The sequence below is a fragment of the Phalangium opilio genome, unplaced genomic scaffold (genome assembly GCF_054372755.1).
Source record: "Phalangium opilio isolate 3A_F unplaced genomic scaffold, DU_Popi_V2 ptg000003l_1, whole genome shotgun sequence".
Lineage (NCBI taxonomy): Eukaryota > Metazoa > Arthropoda > Arachnida > Opiliones > Phalangiidae > Phalangium > Phalangium opilio.
Genome location: NW_028324145.1, coordinates 12,562,547 through 12,584,036, shown reverse-complemented (window position 1 = coordinate 12,584,036; position 21,490 = coordinate 12,562,547). Strand labels below are relative to the sequence as shown.

The window sequence follows — 21,490 nt, the reverse complement described above, 5'->3', positions numbered from 1 at the left end:
TAGGTACATATTTTTAGCTCTCTCTCTCTCTCTCGCTCGCTCTCTCGCTCTCTCTCTCTCGCTCTCTCTCTCTCTCTCACTCTCTCTTAAAATATGTCGAGTGGCTTCTACCGGGGGGAGGGGGGGGGTTTCGGGAGTAAGAGGACCTAGCGCGAGGTCAGGGCTAAAAATTATTTTTAGAAAACCAAAAAATGTATCATCCCTGCGGAGCGAAGGATGAAGAAAGTAAGAAAAGAGCGTGGTGGTGCACGGGGATCGGAGAGTGGAGATATTTGGGGGAAGGATGAGGGGTGGACATTTTTGATAAATCGCCGTATATAGGGAGGCTAGTCGACGCTCGCGTCCTTGCACTTCCAGCATCCCCCCCCCCCCCGCGACCAGACGACGACTCAGAGTCGCGAGGGATGGGATGATGGAGGAAGATGGGGAATGAAGAAGCGAGGGAGGCAATTAAAGTTTTCCTAATTCGAAAACTAGTTACATTAAGGCAGAAGTTAATAACGTGAAGTAAGTCATTCGGGTCTCAAAATAATTTCCCTCATATACTATTTACTTTCTTATCCAAACTTATTTTATGTAATGGACTTTTGAGTAATACTGCGTAACATACTTTAGAAACGCGTGTACCCTCTTTTTGCCTTCGTTTTCTTTTTAAGGTTAGGCTACAGAGTATATACGCGCCCTTTGGACGAAGATCAAAATTAAAAGAGAGTGTTAAAAACCCGCGACCTTAAACTTCTTTAGAATCATAACTCCCTCCAGACATCCACAGTTGGCCGACTTAGAGATAAATAACCTAGCTGATATGTACCGATGGCATATTTGCAAATAGATAACTTTTTACTTTTAAACGTATCTTTTCCAAAGTAATTACGAGGGCAATTATTTCATTAGATTTAGTGAATTTTAAATCAACAGACAATAATATGTACTGCACATTTTTGTACAATACGTCATTATATGAATCATAAGGTTATCATAGTCGTTGTAAGTTTGGTTGAAAGTTTATTTCATACGAGAATGCATGTGTAGAGAGGTGTAATTTTTCATAGATAAGCGCGTTCCTGGTGGTAGAAACCATTGCCTACTATGACACTATCTGTACCCATGCATAACCCATCTCGGCAAGGATGCAAATCACAGCAGCTCATTTTCTCTATACTATGTTGCGAACTTTATTCTTTTTATTTTCTCGTTACACACTAACGATACGCCAAGGCCTATAAACTTAGTGGCATTCCTGCTGGCTGGCTGCATGGCGAGTGTATAAAGCCTTAACGGCGCCGCATATTTTAAAGTTAAGTTTATTTGGACACCACCACCATCACCAAAAAGAAACAGTTTACAAAATAAATCCTTGGTAAAAATCAGGAGAAGGCTTAACAGGCAGGCAGGCCTATAGCTATTCCGTATAGTAAACTAGGCTCGTTTGCGTCGAAAACACGCCACACCTTGTTTTATAGCGGCCCATAAAAAGTCGGTGGGAACGGGTTCAAGCAACGAGGAAAGATATATATATGAAACGGGCTCGTCATCGATTATACAGTCAATTCATTTTTTATTCTCTTTTTGCCTTGAAAAAGAAAACAGCTCGAGAGAGAGAAGGAAAAATCGATAAGAAAAATGTTTTTGTAATGCGCCCAAGAAATGCTTTCCCTGTTATACTTTCTTCTTTTCGTTCATCAGTGAACTGATAAATAGCGTAACCCCCAACAAAACTACTTGCGCGAAAACATTTCATCAATGAGTTAGGAATGGGACTTAAGTTTACTATGAGTATTAAAGTAGAAAGCGCGACACATTCTGCGCTATTGAAGAAAATGATTTAGTCCCATTTCCCCCCCAAAATAGTTCTTCCAAACGCTACTTATCCCAATCCCAGTTTACCCAAAATTATTTCTCCCAATAATTTTTAACCCAATTATTTATTTCTCTCAAAATTAAAATCGTATACAATTTACTATTCTAAATTAAAACCAAATTTCCGAAAATGGGTATCTTATCTTCGTCGCCTTCGTTGAATAACAGAAAATTATGCTCAGATATAGTCCTTGTCCACTGACCGACGAGTTCGATAGCTCCACGAGTTAATGGGTTGTTAATATTATTTTCAGCACGTTTCCGATATAAAGATGACTCGCACTGATAATGACTAGGGAAAGCTTGACGAACTATATCTTCATTCTCGGCTCCATTAATTGACTCTGCCCGAACTTCACTGTGAATCTGTTGAATCATGGAGATTAATAATAATATTGCTAATACAGGCAAAAACAGTTCATACCTCCAAAACAGATTTCAATGGGTTGTCCGCGACTTCTTTCTCCAACTTCTGTAGGACCCGTTTTTTCGCAACTTCCAAATGATTAACTCCATGGTTATGCTGGTTTTTCACATAAAGAATAGTCTGATCATCGCTACCTGCCGTAACCTTGCACTCGCTAAAAGGGCAACGCCAGTATTTTCTACCATTATCGGTGTTCTTCAACATCATCGTTTGCCCACCAATAACCGGAACAAGTCCATCCTTCGAGGTTCTAACCCACTCCATGACGAAATCAAACACGAATACAACAATCGCACATTTGTAACCCCATTATATACGAAAACTAAAAAGATTAATTAATCTAATCATTTTTTGTGCCCTTCTAAAAAATTTACAAATTTTTAACTCAAGAAATAAAAAAGAAAGGTATAATTATTTTATACTTAAAAAACGCTAGATTTAGAAAGTTTTTGGGTTAAGTGAGAATTGGGAGAAATGGTTTTGGGTTAATTGGGATAGCCAAGACGTTCTCATTATCAATCTTTCTTTGAGGGAATACCAAGATAAGTGACATAGAGTGTGTTGGAAAAGTTAGCTAAAGAATATTGTCCCAGTGTGGTGGCGGATAATATGTTGAATTACCACATTTCGAACATTTGTTGACTTCGCATTTAATCTTCTTCCTGTTTTGTGTAAGGATGGAGAGGCAGCGCGAAAAGACACTCTTTCGATTTTCTTGAAATATTCTTTCTTTTTTCTTCTGTTGGACTTGTGGATAGTATAGCCTCTATAGAATTGGATTTTTCATTCGTCTTGAAGATGAGTAGTAGGCTGGCGACCAGGGCCGGTTTCGCCCCTCTCTTTATTCGCTCGTTCGATGAAATATTTTTACAAGAATTTTCTCTAGCCGATTTTTGAAATACGTTTTTACAAGCCAAGCAAAGAATGGCTCTCTAGAGAGTTCAAGTTTTTCTCATCTATTTCTGGATATATAGATTCGAGAGGAAACAAGGTGCCCCTTCCTAAACACTCTGTAAACATCGAGTGGTATCGCTTCGATTTGAAAGGATTCTTCTTGGATGATTTTGGCGGGAAATTTAGCGTGAAATGGGGGTCAAGTAGATATCCTCGGATTATTGGCTGGTCCAACTGTGACGTTTATCCCTTAGCAATTTTTTTCGGTAGTTACGTAGAGTGAATGAATACATTGCGTTATGATGTTATTTACGCTTAGTATTTTTTGAATTATGAAAAGGGGAGATTTGTTTTATTGTATACATCAAGATATATTTATATTTTCGTTGCATTGTCCCTTTAAAGCGGAATTTTCGGCCCAAAAACCAAGAGTTAATATTAGCGTTGTTTCGTCGTCCGTGATAAAATGCCGCCCCTTCGTTTTCTGGGGACTTAATCCATTTGAGAGACTCGCAAATCCCTCGTGATTAGGATAAAGGCGTAACACCGCCTTATTTATAAAGAAAATGAAGCCAGCAAGCGCGAGGAGGCCATCTCCTTTTTCCCGCTTTTCTCCGAAGCTCGCGCTATCTTTTGGCGGGAATCAAGCGCTTAATTCTAATTTACTGTCGCGTGGAAACGAGGCGTTCTTCGTTGGGGTCTTTTCCCGCTCTTTTCCCCTCCTAACACTCTGACAAGAAGCCCATTAAAAGTCTTGTCTGAGAAATAAGTTAACTCTCAAATGTCCAAAAGCAAACTCTATAATACGGGAGAGGAGACGACGGGTAGATGCGGTGTGTAAAATGGGAGACGAAATAACCTTTTTATCTCCGGTTTATCTAACGGATAACGGTTTCCGAGTTTTCATCCCTTATTATCTTACGTGACTCTGCCAATTTAAAAACCATTTTCAAAGTGATCGACTCAAAACTTAAAAGGGGTGCTGAAAGTGTCTCAAATCAAAGCTCAAGTACACATTACGTTGGCTTTTCCCTGAACACCGGAACGAAGCGGGTGAAACACTTTTACAGGCGCAGCCCTGATTTTTCCTTTCTGGTAAAAAATAAATGTGATCCCTGCAGGCTGGTTGGGTTAGTTCTTGAGTTACGACTAAAGCTGGAAACATATTTATTTCTTGCAACGTCTGGACATGTTCCGTGTTTAATCGAGCAGAGTTAATCCGTTATTAAGTGATTTATGGAGAAATAGTAAGCAACCAACCGTGATTGAATTGAAAGTGAAGTAGAAATGGACAGACACATTTGTTTCCATCATTAGCCACCCGGAAACTTTTTTTCGTTCCTCTAGTCAGATTAATGTTCAAACGTAAATAATAATTTTCAAGTAACTTATGATAACAAGTTAGCCCTAGAAATACTTAAATTACAATTTAACTGATGAAGGTTTTGGTTCCCAACCTCATCTCGCTCTGATTTTATATTTTTTCTTAACCCTAATTATTATTAAAACTCCATCTTTAATTTATTAGAGGTTTCCTCATTCTCAACTACTAGTGTATTCTATCTCTTTGGTTTTAGTGGGGGGGGAGGGGGTAGTAGCTATTGATTGGATGCTGGCGTCAAACAGACGGCTACTCTCATTTGTCATTGGTTCTTTTTTTAACATACGCGAGGAAAAGATCAATTTCGATCTTTTGTTTGGTACTTTCCCGCCGCTGTCTATAGTCACGTGATCTTTTTATTATACTTATAGACATCAAAAAGTAAAAATAAAAGAGGGAGGAATATAAAGAGGTGTTTGAGGTCGAAAAGACTAAAATAAGGTTGTGTCCTGGCGCAACAGGCGCGTGTTAACGCTGTCAAGTGACACGATGAAGCTCCGGGGAGAGCGGCGTGTTGTTTGACTTTTTATTTTAGAGTGGTTATGGACGTAACGCGAATTTTGTTGTCCGCTGTTTTTGAATCGTAAAAATACTCAATCCCCCTTCTCCGTAAGCGATAAATTATTCATAGAAATGAATGGTAGTACCAGCCAGGTCTATTTCAAAGTATAATGCTTTCTTGTTCATGGACGAATGATAGAGTCGCGCAGCTTATGCGTCCTCAGCGGGATTATGTCGTTGGAGGGTTGGGTAGATTCGTGTTTTCGGTATACAATGTGTTCTTTTATTATTACGTAACACTTAGAAAGCAACAAAAATTGATCAGTGTAGGAAAGAGGGAGATAGAAATGGGTTATAACCTATTGCTTCTATGCTGGTAGACGTATTACGCGATGCAACATGGCTAATGAATCAATTTACTTCCGTGTTTGTATGAAGGCGAGCTAAAATGTTAGGTCTGTTTAGGGAGACTCGATGTCCTATTTGTTGCACTTTTGCACACAATTTGTATAATATTTGAATGTATTGCGTATCACGAATGGTGGCCCTCGGCCTACTGACCTACTTGCAGTCTGCCCTTTACTTTCAGAGTCGGTGGCTATCGTCAAGATGAGCCCAAGGAAGGGCGACGAAGAAGACGTTACGCAGCCTTCACCGAGAGAGGTCAAGAACATCAAATACTGGGTCACCAAAAGTGAGTACGCTACCTATCTACCCGATCTCTCTCTCGTATATGCTTCTCTATAAGCTTAAGCCCGTGACATTCAATATACTGTAGACTATGGTATGGACTAGGATAAGGCTTAACTTTTACCAAAGGGATTTTCCCCTATGCACGCGGGCTTACGTGCCAACCGGGATTGAGAAGCCAGATTTGATTAAATAAGGGATTATTTTTACCTATATAGACTATATAATCTTCAGGCTTGGATTAAATTAGGTTTAGGGACGCCCTATATCGAGGATTATATTTCTATTATTTCAAGGACAGCTTGCAAAAATTCTATCGAAATTTGACGAGGTATTTCGCGTTCTTTTTCAGTCGGCACAGTCTTCCGAAGAGTTAGACAGGTCAAGAAGCGGAGGAAAAGTAGTTTTGGATCAGGATTTTCATCGTTAGGTGAGTCCATCGTCTAAAATGATTTAGTTTGTCATGGTTTGGAGTGTTTTACTTATCCGAGGTAATTAAGTGTCCATCGCTAAAAACTATTAAGAATATTGCGTGGGAGAGTTTTGTAACTTTGCGTTGACGAACTTGTTTGAACATTTATCGAGAAGTACTAATAATATCTCGATTTTAAGTACGTTCATCTTCCGATCTAACTTTGACAAAAAGGATATAAAGTAAGAAAAATTATGGCTCCGTAATGGCGCCAAGTATTGATAACCCCCTTATTGAAAAGGAGGGGGGGTTAGGACATCGATATCAGAAAGGAGCCAATAAGAATCATTGAAATCTTCGATACAATTGATGTTGTCGGTCCATCTAAGCTATACGCCAAAAAGCTAATCGGCAATTTTGTTTCTTTATTTTTTGGCGCCGTCTGCCTTTTCTTTTGGGCCGGGGAGTCTAAATGACAAGTTGTTTCGTAACTGTTGTCGACCTTTGTCGGGGATTAACAAAAGCCCTCGTTCACAAAGTCGTTCGTCGTTTTCTATATGAAACTTCCTTCTCCTCTGACAATCCTCCTCCTTCGCTCCTCATCCACCTGCCCGAGTGCTTCTCCGTTCGCGATGCGATGATGGGCCGCGCGACTCGCGTTCAACTTGATTCAAGGACAAGAAGGGAAAGGCTAAAAATAGCTTTCGCCAATCGATGACATTATATCAAAGATGTTTAGAGCTCGGAGGAGAGTAAGACAGTCGCGATGATGATTTCTCCTTACCACTCACTGACAGACATCATCCTTAACCCGATGTTGCTCGATCCGATCGCTTTCAACTTCCAGTTATTGCCTTTTGATTCGAAATAATCGAGCATATATATCTAAGATAAAGTATATTCCAGTTTTTAGGTTATTTGACAATCCTTTGTAGATCAGTGGTTCGCTCGGTTCGTTCGATGGAAGGTTTAGATTTCCGTATTGTTTCCTTCCCTTATGTAAAGGGTTATTTTTTTTATACTTCTACTTCTCTTCCCGAAAGGAAATAGATCCGTAATCTATCGATTTCCAATTTCAATGTTAATGGAAATAGGTTCGGGTGATTTCCATGATGTGAATCTGCTTTCTGTTTTTTTTATATACGAAATTGGCGATACTATTACGGATATAATAAATTGCGTTTTAAAGAGAAGAGATTCCAAATTGATTCGGAAGGCGAGTTCCCTTTCTCCTCTTTCTACGTCCAATTTTAGATAGAACTACCTAGTTTTTTTTCTTCTCTCTTCTTTACTTCTCACCCTTCTTCGCTTCCATTGATCAATCTTTCACCCTCCTCATTCTCCTCCTTTCGACAACTTTTCCAAACCTTTTTATTGAAAGATATATCTATTCTTAAGTCGGGTGCATGCCTAGCTAACCAAGTCCCTATATACACCCTTTCTTAAAGCGATTTTCCTTTCGAACCACGCTTTCATCATCCATCGGCTTAGGCCTAAAACGGAAGTACACAACTTAAAGTCAAACATCCGTTAAATCAATTTTATACACCGGAAGTGGCTTTAGGATTGATAATTACTTACACGCGAAATCCATTATCGTTGTGACGGATCCATTTTCTTCAACTTCTGACCATTATTTTTCCAATCTTTACCCCAATTTTTTTGTTAAGCCTAACGTACTACTCTGAATCCTTTTCCCCTACACTCCCACCCCTGCTCCTTTCATCGTAAGATCCATCCAAAGCAAAGTTAGTCTTCGGTAAATATTTTAGTTCCGGAAGACGTAGCTGAGCGTCAAAAAAAGACAAACTCAGTTTTCAGATATATTTTGCTTTTCAAGCTGTAAGTGTGATTCACCGGTAAACATTTGAGTTACTAAAGTTCAATGTCTCTATTTGCGCAACGACTTTCGTTTTCTTAAATAATATCTAAGACTTTTTGGGAAGGAAGAATGAGGAAACCCTTAAAGTGGGCGAAGTAACTCTTTGAAGTATAGAAGTTAGGTGTTTTTACAAAACCTTAATATCATGATTGGTCTGGAAGGTGGGGGGGGGGGAGGTCCTTTGACAAGTGTCTACGCACTTCTCTGATGTTTACACTTAATTTAATCACTCAAGGTGAGAGAGTAATGAAGATAATCCCATTCACTTCCCTTAAATTGAACATAACTGTCCCAAACTACCGTATAGTGTTTTTGTAAAAAGAAACAGTACCACACGCTTGGCTTAGGAAATTTATCGACTCTTTATCTCTATGGGAGAAAACGTATGTTCTTCTGCCAGTCTTCTTTTAATCGATAGATGGCGGATGGAGAGTGTACGTACACTTTGCTCACGACCGTCGCTCCTATTGTTACGTAACAACTGGTGTAAAAATGTCATTTGAGTCTTTTTTTCCCGCCTTCACCCCGGTCGTTGGAGTTTCTCCATTCCTATCTGCTACCCTTTTCCAGTAACGGCACTGAAGATAACACTCCAAACTCTAATGGCTTCGAATGCTTCTCTCTCTCTCTCTCTCTCTCTCTCTCTCTCTCTCTCTCTCTCTCTCTCTCTCTCGCGTCCATACCGACCACATTTTTTTGTTGCTAGAATTTTTACCTTCTTTTTCCGGTTTTCCTTCCTACATCTTCCAATTCGAGGGGGGGTGGGAGAGAGAGAAACTCTTTGCTTATTTCTGTTATTCTATTTTTGGGAATTGGAATTGCGATAAGAACTTTATTATTTCATAGGGGCAACATCAGAAATTCCGTCAGCCTAGCCTCAATATATATCATTTTGCTCTGGCTTCGTTGTTTTTGTGCCTTTTTACGGGATTTCTTTTTTTGTTCGCGCGTACTTTCTAGTTGAGATGGTTGAGAATCCTGGGTATTTAAAATGAAATACTGTTACCAGAATCATTTGGAATGCTTGCTTTTCTTACCAACTTCAGAAACCGAAAGAGAATTTTAAACAATTAGCAGTTCGAATCTTAATTAAGTTACACCTTGCTTCCAGTTTTATCTGAAGTTCAATAACAATCTCATCTATAGAGAATCTTCGCTTTGTTTCTCGTGCCCCTCCCCCATTTTCTTTTTCATCTTATGTTGTCGACGTCATTGCATCTTTGTTATCTTTATCGAGGAGAAAGTGTAGTATTTTTTCTACCATCTTCCTCGAGTCGCGCGAGGCAAGCGAGCGATGCAATCGTTTAAGAGCTGGATAGACTGCAATAAAAAATAAGAGAGAAGGGATAGCGAACCATTGTCGAAATTATATATATATAATGGTTGCAGAACCTCGAAATAATAGTTTTCTTTCCCCCAGTTTTTACGTTAACGTTACACCATTATCGATCAAAAAGATTTAAAGTTTTAATATCGTGGCTTTCATTTTCTTTGAAAAGTTTCCCCTATTTAGAAAAGTATAAGGCCTATCAATTTGTCAACACCGCCAGGAAAATTTGCGTAATCAATACACGCGCGCTTTTAAGCAATTTCCTGCGACCAGACGTCGCTGCTTTCTTAGCAAATTCCACGTAAAATTCGAGCGAGTTTGTCCCTAACCTTCCTTTAGTTTATTTCTTACTTAAAATATTAGTACGAAGAAACCCGAGGAGCAGAGTGAAATATCGCAATCTTAAAATAGCCCATAGAAATTCTCAAAGAAATTTTATTTATTTATTTCTAGAAAAGCAATCCATTTAGACTAAATTTTTTATCGCTATTTACGACGTGAGACTTTGAGAAAAAAAAAATAAGAAAATAATCGTATATCAAAAGAAATCTCATATTTTATATATGAGGCTTAATATAAAATATCCACATTTTATTTTGGGTAAGATACATATTATATAATTCGTCGTATTTGCCTCCGTCAGACCGAAATATATATCAAAGTTAAGTTTTTTTATTTATGCTAATTTCTAGAGGAATATTAAATTATGTTTTGCAGCTTTGGGCTGTTATAATATTTATTTTCTATTACTTGAGACGAATGTAAACTCGGTAAAATAGGACTTCAATTCTTTTTTCGTTTAAAAGTTGTTTGCATGACGTAGGGAAATTAGAAATTGTCAATTTTGTTTGTTTTTTGGTTTTTTATTTCGTGTTATTGACGTTTAATTCAAATTATTCCAATCTATTTTCGTTGAAATCCCTGGGATAAGTCCCTGAATTTACGAAACTGAGTTTGTAATCAATAAATGGATTGCTTTTTACGGCATCGATCGGAAAACTTAGCTGAATAGCGCCACCGCGTGTTTTAACCGAAATTAAATATAATTCAATACTTCAATTAAATTTAACCGTAAATATTAACGCCCAATTATACTAATTAAGGTAATTAATAGTAATGTTTAGTTCAGTTTATTTAAATAGTTAAACCAAGCGTAACGCTTCAACACTAATTTAACCATTTTAAAATACGTGAAATTAAACTAACAAAATTTTTAAGTAATGAATTTACAAAATTTAAGGCACGTAATTAAATATGAATTTAGTTTATATTTTTAACGACCGCTAGACGGTGCTTCTTCCCTATCTTACCATATGATAAATCCACTTTCCTTAACCCAATCGATTTCTTAAGACTGTTGCTGGAAAAACTAACCTCGCGCTCCTGCTCAAAGTTCACGTCAAATTTTAAACATATCCAAGAGTTATCCATTCAATTTTAACGTCGCAATAAAAGATTTACAATAAGTATTTATTCCCCAATGGCTACGTCATAAGACAGTTACGTGCCATTCTAAATTCTTCATGTACCCAAACTTTATACTCCCTTTACTAAACAGAACTCGCTTAAGCTCGAGTTGGTATAGCTAAAATCAGAATTTATCTACTTCGGCGTACGTAGGCTTTAGGTTAATCTACTTTTGATTTTTATTGATTTGAAATCTCTATTTTCATCCACTGAGAGGAAACTTGAAAAGAAAACATTCTGTTGATGACAATAGAGCTGAAGAAACTCTCTTAGTAGTAGTAGTACGCTTACTTAAGTAATAGCTAATAATAACACGAAACTAAAATGCTAACGTTGTGGTTTCGAACAAAATCAATCGATGATCCAAGAGAAAAGTGAATTTATTAAATTCCTTCGCAAATATTGACCTCGCTCCCTTAAATTAAACGTATGTTTCAAAGATCTACAGTATAATATAATTGTAGGTCAAATCTAAGCCATACTTATTACTTCATCGTAGCCTTAGTTACGGTTCAATATTAATGTGAAAATTTAACGAATTCCCAATAAAACTCCAGAAATAAAGTCCGGTTCGATTATATCAAGAAATGGAGATAAAAAGGGACCACTATTTCTAGGATAGATAAAAAGCGGGAATAAAAAAACACGTGAAAGGCGGGACCCTTCACTTCCCGTACTCTAAAAAAAACTTTTGTCCAATCTTGGAATGGTCCAGGATTATTACCGATTACCAGGAGTTTTCTTAAATTCTAAACGTATATTAAGATTGAATGAATCTATATCAAATCCTATTAAGACTCTAGTTCCATTACTCTTTTAAGAACATCCTTAAACAACTTACGCTGAACTTAATAGAGCGGTTCATCTTTTAAATTCACGTTGAACATTGTTTTCCCAACTTATTTCTTCTTATTTTTCTTTTATAATAAAACGGGCGCCGTCGTATAAGTTTGAAAAATTAAGCCTATTTTTGAATTTCGAGATTTCGCGCGCTTAAACAATTCACGTGATTAGTGGCGCGTGATGAAGAACTTTCTAGCAGATTTCGCAAAACTATAGACTTATACATACAACCTTTTTGTATCCTTCCGCCTTATTAAAAGAGTCACAATGGATAGTTCAGATCGTATCTCCATGACGACAGAAAGGGGATTGTCCAAAAAGTTTTTTTTCTCTCTCTCCCTTTCTCTCTTAAGCTTTCTTCCCCTATACTTTCTTTCTCGTTGATAGTCTGTTATGTACCACTTTTATTATTAATAGAGATCCGGGTGAGGAGAGCCACGCCCTTTTTCTAATGCACTATATAGTACGAAATAGAACACACACCAAAAAAAAAAAAAAAAAAAGAATTAGGCCTAGCTGGCTAGCGAGCCGCCAACCAAGGCTTAGGACTTTAGAAGTTCCCCCAACCGGATATCCTCTTTACCACCAGGATAATATTATTTTTCGCTCGGGGGTTCTTAAGGCGCGGTATTACGTAATGGTCGGATGACTGTTGCTTCTATGGCTTGAACTACTTAATTTATTAATTATTCCGAAGTGGGTCACGTCACCTTCGTTTTGATTCCCCGTTGAAAGTTGACTTTAAGTACGGAGCTTTGAACCCCTGCGCCTGGAAGTGGGCTGGCCGAAAAGTCCAAGTGTAAAGCGGTGAAACTCGCTTGTAGGCGTGTACCCTAAAAATAATATTTCGAAAAAAAATAATTCTCAATCAAATTAAATCAACAAACGATATTTTTTTTTAATTAATACCTTAATTTAAAATGGTTTGTTATATAGAAAACATAGGCTTAATTAAGTCAAACTTTAAAAGTCACTTTAACATTTTTAAAAATAAGTGTTTCGCAGTTAATATAAGGTACTTTCTACTATACCATATAGTTTCCTTTTATTATTTTCTGGGTTAATTCTTGCAAAGCGACCTTCAAAAATATGTGAAGTGTTCTATATGAGAGTGTCAGCAATTTTGATCAATTGGATTTGGGATTTTTCTGGTATCCCCATCGTGTTGCAAGGCAACAAACCTATTTTGACATATTTCCTAGCAGGCCGGGCTATTCTGTCTCTCGTAATACAGCGATTTGAAAGGGAAGAAAGAGACCGTGGGGTGGGGGGGCAAGGGGGAGGAGCGGAACTTCACTTAGTGTGGGTGGAATATTGACCGGTGGCTCTCTCGCTATTAATCACTTGGCCAGCGACTTTTCCTACCTATGTAACGATCGTATAAATATGTTTTGTTCGCGAAAGGTCCCGCTTTTACCCTATAAAAGGGTTGTCAAGGTAACGACAACCTCGCTCGCGCACCCCACCATACAAGTACGAAACCCCGAGAGTTCAGTTTTGGCGCGAAAAAAAAAATTGCGTATCAACCTTGTACAGTACCTATAATAGTATTAATAACCTTACGATATAAACTAACTATTCAACTGTTTGCAATCTGAACTTGGTCTGAATAATAGTTAAATTATTTTATAACTTTTTTGAAAATAGCAGTTGGAAAATGATTTCAAATGGGGGGTTTATTTTTTGGGTGAAAGTTTTACTTGAGCGTTTTTAATTCCATTATTGAGTCCTGATAACGCGCCTGCTCCGTAACCTAAATAAGCGAGCAACTTGAAGCGAGAACAATTGCTCAATCTCCTTAATATATGCATTAACTTTTATCGAAAGCCATGCATTTTCTCTCTCTTATAGCTTAGCTGATTTCCTAACCCTAATCCAATTGCAAATGATATTGAACTTTTTTCTTCCGATATAACAGTTTTAATATCAAGGCGCGCGCGAGCGTTTTCCCGCGCAATCCCATTTCATTTTCTATCGCGCGCGCGTGGGAGGAGGAGGGACGTTCACCCCCCCCCCTTTTTTTTCCTGCGGTGCGGAAAGTTCATTTCTAAATCCCTCCGTCCGTCAGTCGGATTCAACCCTGCATAGAGTGAAGTTTCTCTCATCTTGTTTTTAATAAAAGAGCTGGGGAAAAAAAGCAGAGAGAGAGAGTGACATAAGCCTTTGTCCATAGTCACATCGAGGAAGCGGAGTTCTGTATGACTCTTCTAGGGGTGATATGGGATACGAAGCTAGTACTCCCTCAACTCTCACGTTATACGCACGTCCATGGAGAGAATAGCTTCCGCTTTTGATAGGACAACTGGAGAAGTTGGGTGTTGAGAAAAAAAATGAAATACAGGCTTAGGCTTAGCTGTTCGTGAGTAAGGCCCCGGTTTCAACTCGAAGTTTGGCGTCTGTTTTCGCGCGTTTTATGCCAGATCTACTCTTGGTACTAAGAGAAGAAAATGAAAGCAAAGTAATGCAAAGGGTGAACCCGCTTATAATTGCATCTGTGACGTAGAAGAGTTTCTGACGACGCTATACTCAATTACCCTGACCGGGGCCTGATAGGGCTCGAGACTGAAGTCGAGGCGCTGCTGTCGTAGATTTTATTGGGGAGAATATTCGGTCTCCTCAACACTACAGTGATTGAATAGCGGCGAGGCCGAGCCTGAGAGGAGAAGAGAAGAGAATTTAGCGTGTTCCGCTCCCGTAAGGCCAAGAAATAAGGCCCCCGAAGAAAGAAACCTTAGGTATATAGCAGCAGCGTCGCAACAAGTGGTTCCTTTTGCCTCCGATACCTTGTTACCTTCTTCGATATTTTTTTTGGGAAGTTCTACTTCGACACCTTCTTTCGCGTTTAACAGCGTGTTAATAGCCAGTCGGTTCTGCTTTTGGCACCTTTCCTAATTGTTCCCGCTGGCGGATTTAAACGTCCAAAAATTCAAAATCAAGGAGCAGTCTCGTAATTGTAAAGCGTGGTAATCGAATAGCCATAAAAATGAAGGCGGTTAGGTCAAAATCGCTTCAAAAGTTATGATTCTCTAAATGGAATTGTCGATGATGGTGACACGATGGAATACTTATTTATAAATACTGTAGTTTCAAGGTAAGCTTACGTCCGTATCGTAACGTTGACGTCACTTTTATACCATTAGACAGAAAAGATCTAAAATGTGATCAGTTCTACTTCGTAAACTTTCTATCAAAATTTTATGAACTTTTGTTAAGAAGAGACGATTAAAAATATTAGAAATACCTTTGTTTTTGGTATTTTATCAAAAACAACGCTTTACGTACCGTGATACTTATCCTTTAAAGTTAGCAAAAATCGATAAACAATATTCTTGGAAGAAATCATTAACTTTTGACTTAATTTTTGGGGTTTTTTCCCCTCAAAGTTCCGGATGAGAATCGTAAAAATTGAGATTTTTTTCCCTTAGCCTCGGGAAATGAAGTTTCTAAAGCGCAGTTGGTATTTTGTCGGTCGACCAGCGCGGTCATTTGAGTCACGCGTCTTCGAGAGGAAGTGAAAGCGCGTGCAGTTTTACAACTCGCGACGTCCGGGATCGCGAATTGTGGTGTGTCGACGTACAACTACTACAGGGCGAGGCTGGCGCGAGTAAATCGCCTCCGGCTAGAACGTCGGTGACCACGGAGTCCCGTCAAAGTCGCGGGTCCGTAAGCCTAATTCCCGTTGGTCCCGGCCGCCGCTTTAACCCTCCTCGTTCACCATGTACGGTATGGTGTCCTCGCACTCGACGGCCCCGACCAAGTCCATCCGGCCGTACAACCTATCGAACGTTCATTCGAGTAACGTTAACCAGCCTTCAGTTAGTGCCTCGAAACAATCTTCATCCGGTGGTGAACGTGGTGGTAAAAACGCCTCATCTTCCTCGGTGGCCCAATCCAACCTTAACAGACACATTTCCATTCGCGGTAGACTTTGGAAGTACTTACGGGGAGCCTGGTCCGGGATTAAGGAACCCGAATGTAAGAATTTCCTTTATAGTTTATCAGCTTCCCTTTTTAAAGGGAGTAACTATATCGTTTAAGCTATTTACACTCTGATACCCTTAAAGCTAAAGCTACTACTACCGATACGCGCTGGTTTACATTTACTTATAATAGTTCTGTTTACGACTTTGAGTCAGCCCAAGTATAGGGAACATGTAAGGTTTTTGTATCGAAGGTTAAAATATACCATTTGAAAGGTTTCGGATTATATCGGCCAAGTCTAAACACGCGAAACTACTTGATGCAGTCCAATAATTTTGGGTGGCAACTTTAACTCGCCAGTCTCTTTCTGATTATTTTTTTTTAGAAAAAAAAACATAATGCATATAGCGTGTTTAAAATTATACGCGTAAGTACCAAAACGCCAAGGTTTAGTTAGGCACATTGTTTCGAATGCTTTTAAAAATCCAATAACTCTAGTATAACTCGTTATAGAGGTTAAGTATATCCTTTTCTAAGAATTACGTCTATTTTTGTTCGGTTATCGTTAAGTTTTGTTATGAAAGAAGGCGATAGTTTTCTTAGCAAGTCATGTTTCAAAACCCTATCTTTTATTGACATTTTATTATTTCTCAAAATAATACAACAATCACCAATGGCGGACACGAGGAAGTCGGCACCTACAGGTTAAAATGTCTGATTGGTGTTATATTCCCTTAAATTTTGTCGCCCAGAAGCTTGGCTTACAAGAGTGCGCCACAGTGCGCCACACTCCTGTTAAATTATGTGTGAATAATATTAATATTGTGTTCTGTTTCAAATTTAAACCTCTATCCCAAGTTCCTGAAATCAAGTACCTAACTCTGTCCCATTTCCCCCAAAATAGTTCTCCCAAACGCTACTTATCCCAGTTTACCCAAAATTATTTCTCCCAATGATTTTTAACCCAAATATTTATTTCTCCCAAAATTAAAATAAGTATCGTATACATTTTTACTATTCAAAATTAAAACCAAATTTCCGAAAATGAGTATCTTATCTTCGTCGCCTTCGTTGAATAACAGAAAATTACGCTCAGATGTAGTCCTTGTCCACTGACCGACGAGTTCGATAGCTCCACGAGTTAATGGGTTGTTAGGATGATTTTCAGCACGTTTCCGATTTAAAGATGACTCGCACTGATAATGACTAGGGAAAGCTTGACGAACTATATCTTCATTCTCGGCTCCATTAATTGACTCTGCCCGAACTTCACTGTGAATCTGTTGAATCATGGAGATTAATACAGGCAAAAACAGTTCATACCTCCAAAACAGATTTCAATGGGTTGTCCGCGACTTCTTTCTTCAACTTCTTGAGGACCCGTTTTTTCGCAACTTCCAAATGATTAATTCCATGGTAATGCTGGTTTTTCGCTTAAAAGAATAGTCTGATCATCGCTACCTGCCGTAACCTTGCACTCGCTAAAAGGGCAACGCCAGTATTCTTCAACATCATCGTTCGCCCACCAATAACCGGAACAAGTCGATCCTTCGAGGTTCTAACCCACTCCTGTGACGAAATCAAACACGAATACAACAATCGCATGTTTGTAACCCCATTATATACGAAAACTAAAAAGATTAATTAGTCTAATCATTTTTTGCGCCCTTCTAAAAAATTTACAAATTTTTAACGGTTTTACACTTAAGAATCACAAAAGAAAGGTATAATCATTTTATACTTAAAAAACGCTAGATTTAGAAAGTTTTTGGGTTAAGTGGCAATTGGGAGAAACGCGTTTCGTTTAAATGGGAACCAAAATATTTTTGAGTTAAGTGAGAATTGGGAGAAATGGTTTTGGGTTAATTGGGAGCATACCCTTGAAACATTTCTTGTTCTTTAAGAAAACCTTGAATTTTACCAAAAATAGATAGCCAAATCCAATATTAGCAATGTAAAGCCGCACCACCAAAATCCCACCACGTTAAGAAGGTCTTAAACGCTTTCAGAACCTTTCCACCACAATGATTAATCCAAAAGACGACACCGGTGTACTTTTAGATGACAGGCAGGAATAATAAAAAAATATATATATAAAATGAGAGAGGTGTTATGAAGGAGTTAACGGGGTTTTTACACTTTTTTCCCAAAAGTTCTTCTAAGAAAAATTGATCATCGATATACTATACGTATATAAGAGCTTTGGGATGAAGTTGGGGGTGTCCTTTTATTACTGAGCAATAGAGTGTGTCCCAATGGTAAAGTTCAACGTGTCTAAAGGTAAAAACGCCTTTGGGATATGTTAGGGTTAACTGTTCATTACCAGTGAGATAGTTGATCCCCGGGGGCCCACATTGTTCAAGATTAACAAAGGATAGGGACAGCGGTAAATAAGGCGAGCGTGACTCCGCATCAACCTAAGCGATTTTTCAACCCTTAGTTTCTACCAAAGTCAAAGGTAGCTTAAGCCTATTTCTTAATGAGCTTCCCTGGCTTTCGCTAAGCTAAAATCTCAATATGAAACAAAAACACTATAGACCATTTCAGGCCCATACGCGAGCTACCTTTCCTTAGCGTCTAACTTTAAACTCTGTTCATAGAGGGGCGCGATTCAGCTCGAACCTTTCGTAGAAAAAGCTCATCCCTAAGAGAATTAAGGAGGTCATGGATAGAAAAAATATATATCTATAAAGGATGACTTTTTTTGTGTGTGTGTGGAAGCTTAAGTTGGTGAGCCGGGAAGACTCAGACATAGGGGCGCCCCCTAACGATATCTCCCCCTTGTACGAGGCTCTTTTCATAGCTGGACAATTCTGGGGACACTTTTTTTTTCGGGATAGCTCAACTTGTTGATTGAGTCCCGGGACGAGTTCTTACTCGGAGAGAAAATTTATAGGTTTATAGATAGAGACTTTTATATTTAGGAGAAGCAATCGGCAATCGGCCCGAAATGACTGAAATAAAATGATGCTATATTTCTGGGATAAGAAATGTATCCCCTGTTTATGGGGAGGTGAAATTAATGTTTTCTACAAAAGGGTAGAGCTCTTGTGTATTGAGGATATTTACATTACATATTTTTGTTTTTGTTAATTTGTGTTATTGTACTCTTTCTCTAACTCCCAATGTAGTTCTTAGTGTTGTTGGTGCAACGCTGCGAGTTTTAATTTAGGTTTAACATTATAAGGTGTTATTTATGCCAATCTCTGTAGCCAATCACGAGCGAGGGGAGATTAAGATTTCTTGTTTATTTTAAGCTAAACTTTATTTAAGAAAATCGAAAAAGGCCTGCACTTTGTATATTGAGGTCCTCAGTCGTAAAAGTGACGGAAACCAAAACCACCATATATATATATTTATGGCAAGAAACGAAAAATGCAACACCCCCCCCCCTTTGCAGTATATATTTGCATTAGAATTTATGTATCCCTGTTGAAATTCAAATGAGAAAAATTCTGAAAATATATTACAAATTTTGACCCGATGTAACTTAGGTCTCGGCCTTTTTCACGCCCCCTTTTTGACGCCTATGACGTATGAACACGCGAAACTAATTATACGTAAAACCACTGCTGAAAAATTGTGAGTTTATCGCTCCATTAACTCATCAAATACTAAACTATATAATTTACTTTTCGTGATACTTATCATTTAATATTAAAATGAGGTTTCAAAGGTTAATCGGTGTTAAACTCTTATTTCATTTTCTAAATTGCTTTAGATCAAGAGGACTAGACAGCCTTTCTGCTATTTTTATATCATTAAATTTTCTTGTTTATTTTTCGTTTCGTTTCGTTTTGCTCACGTAACTGAATGGTATTGTTTTCACCATTGCTCGGGGTGGGTCAGATTGTATCGTCCAAACTCAACTCTGGAACCTGTCATTTTGGTTTTTCTCCAAAAAAAATTGCATTTTTGGTTGTTACACCCTTAATGATTTTAGGTCACGTAATATAAATTCCATTCACAGTTTCATATGTAATATATGTAGAAAGAGCTACATAGAGACGCGGAAAAAACGTTACTAAACACTTTCTTTACCCGGCCTGCCTTTCTGTATATTATCTTTGACCTCGTATTTAAGGGCAGCGCGTCCATAAGCTTTCTTGTCGTTCCCATGGTAACCTCGACGCTAATAATATCCCCGCACCTCTTATATACCAATATTAATTCAGAAAGAACGTATAACGTATCTGGGTAATTCTAGAATTGATTCGTAATGAGATTATTGTAGTTAATTTTAATTATATTTCTTAATAAACAGGTACTCTGGTTATCAGAGACACCTTGACATACCTCGTAACACTTTTTCAAAAAGCCAAGACATCAGAATCTTATCTTTAAAAAGGCCGGGTCCCCCCTAGCAAGGTTCAAGTAATTGGCATACGTAAGTGCTTACTTGATAGGTATAAACTGCAAGGTGATGATGGGTACGCGTTGGTGTGGGTGGAATAATACAATTTAGCGTAACTGGCGATGGACATAGTCAGCGATAATTTTGAATGAGGGTAACATCTTCAAGGTTCTCGGGGAGTAAGAAAATGGGACTGCTGCTGAGCAAGAATAAACGCAACCGTCAGGTGAAATCGTTCGCTCCGCTTTGGATGAACCAAAAAATATTTCATAGGGATATTTGACGTGAACTTCAAAGTCTTCCACAATTAGTATACAATTAGCTTAACCGAGAACCCGTATAAGACATCTTTGGTTTGCCTTAGAACTGTTTTACTTTGAGTTCTAGTTGACGTACTCTCGCTATATGTAAAACGGAACTTCCAATTTTAAGCTCATTATCGACTTTACTCTATGAATTTTTAATTGTCTACGCCGGATCTTAGTTCCAGATAATCTAAGGGTCTTCTATAACGTTCCCAATCCCCGCAATTGGCTTTTGAACAATGTTCGGTCAAAACCTAGATTTCTCTTCCCACCATCGGTGAAATTGTGTCCAAGTTTTTTAGGTTCGCTGGTGAAAATTTGGGTATTTCTACTCTTTAATCATTTCTAGTTTAATCCCGGTTTGTATTTTGATTTAAGACAAAGTTAGGTAAGATCTTGGTGCGTTATTAATCGCGGCGAAGAAACAATGTTAAAAGCTTGAGGAGCTGCTGTTTATTTAATTGGCGATACTAATCTTCGCGAGAGTGCGTTTTGAGGAGTGTTCTAATTAAACGATCTCTAGACAACGTATCAAACAAACTCTTTTGTGACGCGGTCTCTCATCTCACCCCATGAAGAACTTTGCCAAGTTTATGTCATGTGGAAAGACAACTAACCTTTCTCTGTTAAAGAAGAAAACCCTTTAAAAAAAAAACCTCCCAGCTCGTTATTACCACCCCAACTTTCTCATCAATTCCTGAAATTTGCGAGAGGCGAATTACTCTGTATACACATGGCAGCTTTCGGGAATACGTTTCATAACTATAATCGTGAGATTTCAATTTATATTATTTACTCCAGTCCATTTTTTCCGTTGAAGTTGATAGTAAACAGGGCAAGTATCAGAATACCTGAAACAACAAAATTTCAAGTCATGTTTTTCTCGATTCAACCATTTTTAACATATCTTAGTTGGTGAATTATTTATGTTTACTTTAAGGAATGACCAAATCCTACGTTAGGTGAATAACAAATTTAATTGGTCACTCCTAAGTTATTATCTCCTGAAAAATACTATGGTAATTAAACGAACAAACAATAACAAAAAATTCTGTTAAGTTAGAAACTGACCTCGTTAAACTAAACTTAGTGGTTGCCTTGTCCTTTGTCCGGAGTACATTAGACTCGTGAAATATCTCAACCACAGCCTTCTTAAGTATAGTTTTTTTTCTTTCTTGCTTATAATTACGAAATACCCTTATACTAGTTTGTGTTTTTCGGGA

The 21,490-nt window shown here is 38.1% G+C and overlaps 2 protein-coding genes across 10 annotated transcripts in view; one reads left to right on the top strand and one right to left on the bottom strand.

Annotated features, from left to right (window-relative positions):
* Positions 1 to 21,490, top strand: part of LOC149717930 (Kv channel-interacting protein 4-like) — a 283,534-nt gene that overhangs the window by 254,631 nt on the left and 7,413 nt on the right. For 4 of the 8 annotated variants that reach the window (XM_089841516.1, XM_089841524.1, XM_089841495.1 and 1 more), the window contains 2 exons: positions 5,635 to 5,757; positions 6,106 to 6,183. In XM_089841516.1, the coding sequence (XP_089697642.1) occupies positions 5,635 to 5,757; positions 6,106 to 6,183 (201 nt within the window). Of the gene's footprint in view, positions 1 to 5,634; positions 5,758 to 6,105; positions 6,184 to 14,950; positions 15,663 to 21,490 lie in introns of those variants that run through there. The other 4 variants (XM_089841533.1, XM_089841502.1, XM_089841540.1 and 1 more) reach the window with 2 other exon arrangements.
* Positions 1,639 to 5,638, bottom strand: LOC149717931 (uncharacterized). 2 transcript variants are annotated; one of them, XM_089841635.1, is made up of 3 exons: positions 2,909 to 5,638; positions 2,285 to 2,441; positions 1,639 to 2,226 (listed from the first exon to the last, which is right to left on the bottom strand). In XM_089841635.1, the coding sequence occupies exons 1-3, from the start codon at positions 2,935 to 2,937 to the stop codon at positions 1,966 to 1,968; spliced, it is 447 nt and encodes a 148-aa protein (XP_089697761.1). In that variant the 5' UTR covers positions 2,938 to 5,638; the 3' UTR covers positions 1,639 to 1,965. The 2 variants fall into 2 exon arrangements, with proteins under 2 accessions (XP_089697761.1, XP_089697755.1); XM_089841629.1 differs by having other exon boundaries at positions 1,649 to 2,226; positions 2,285 to 2,609.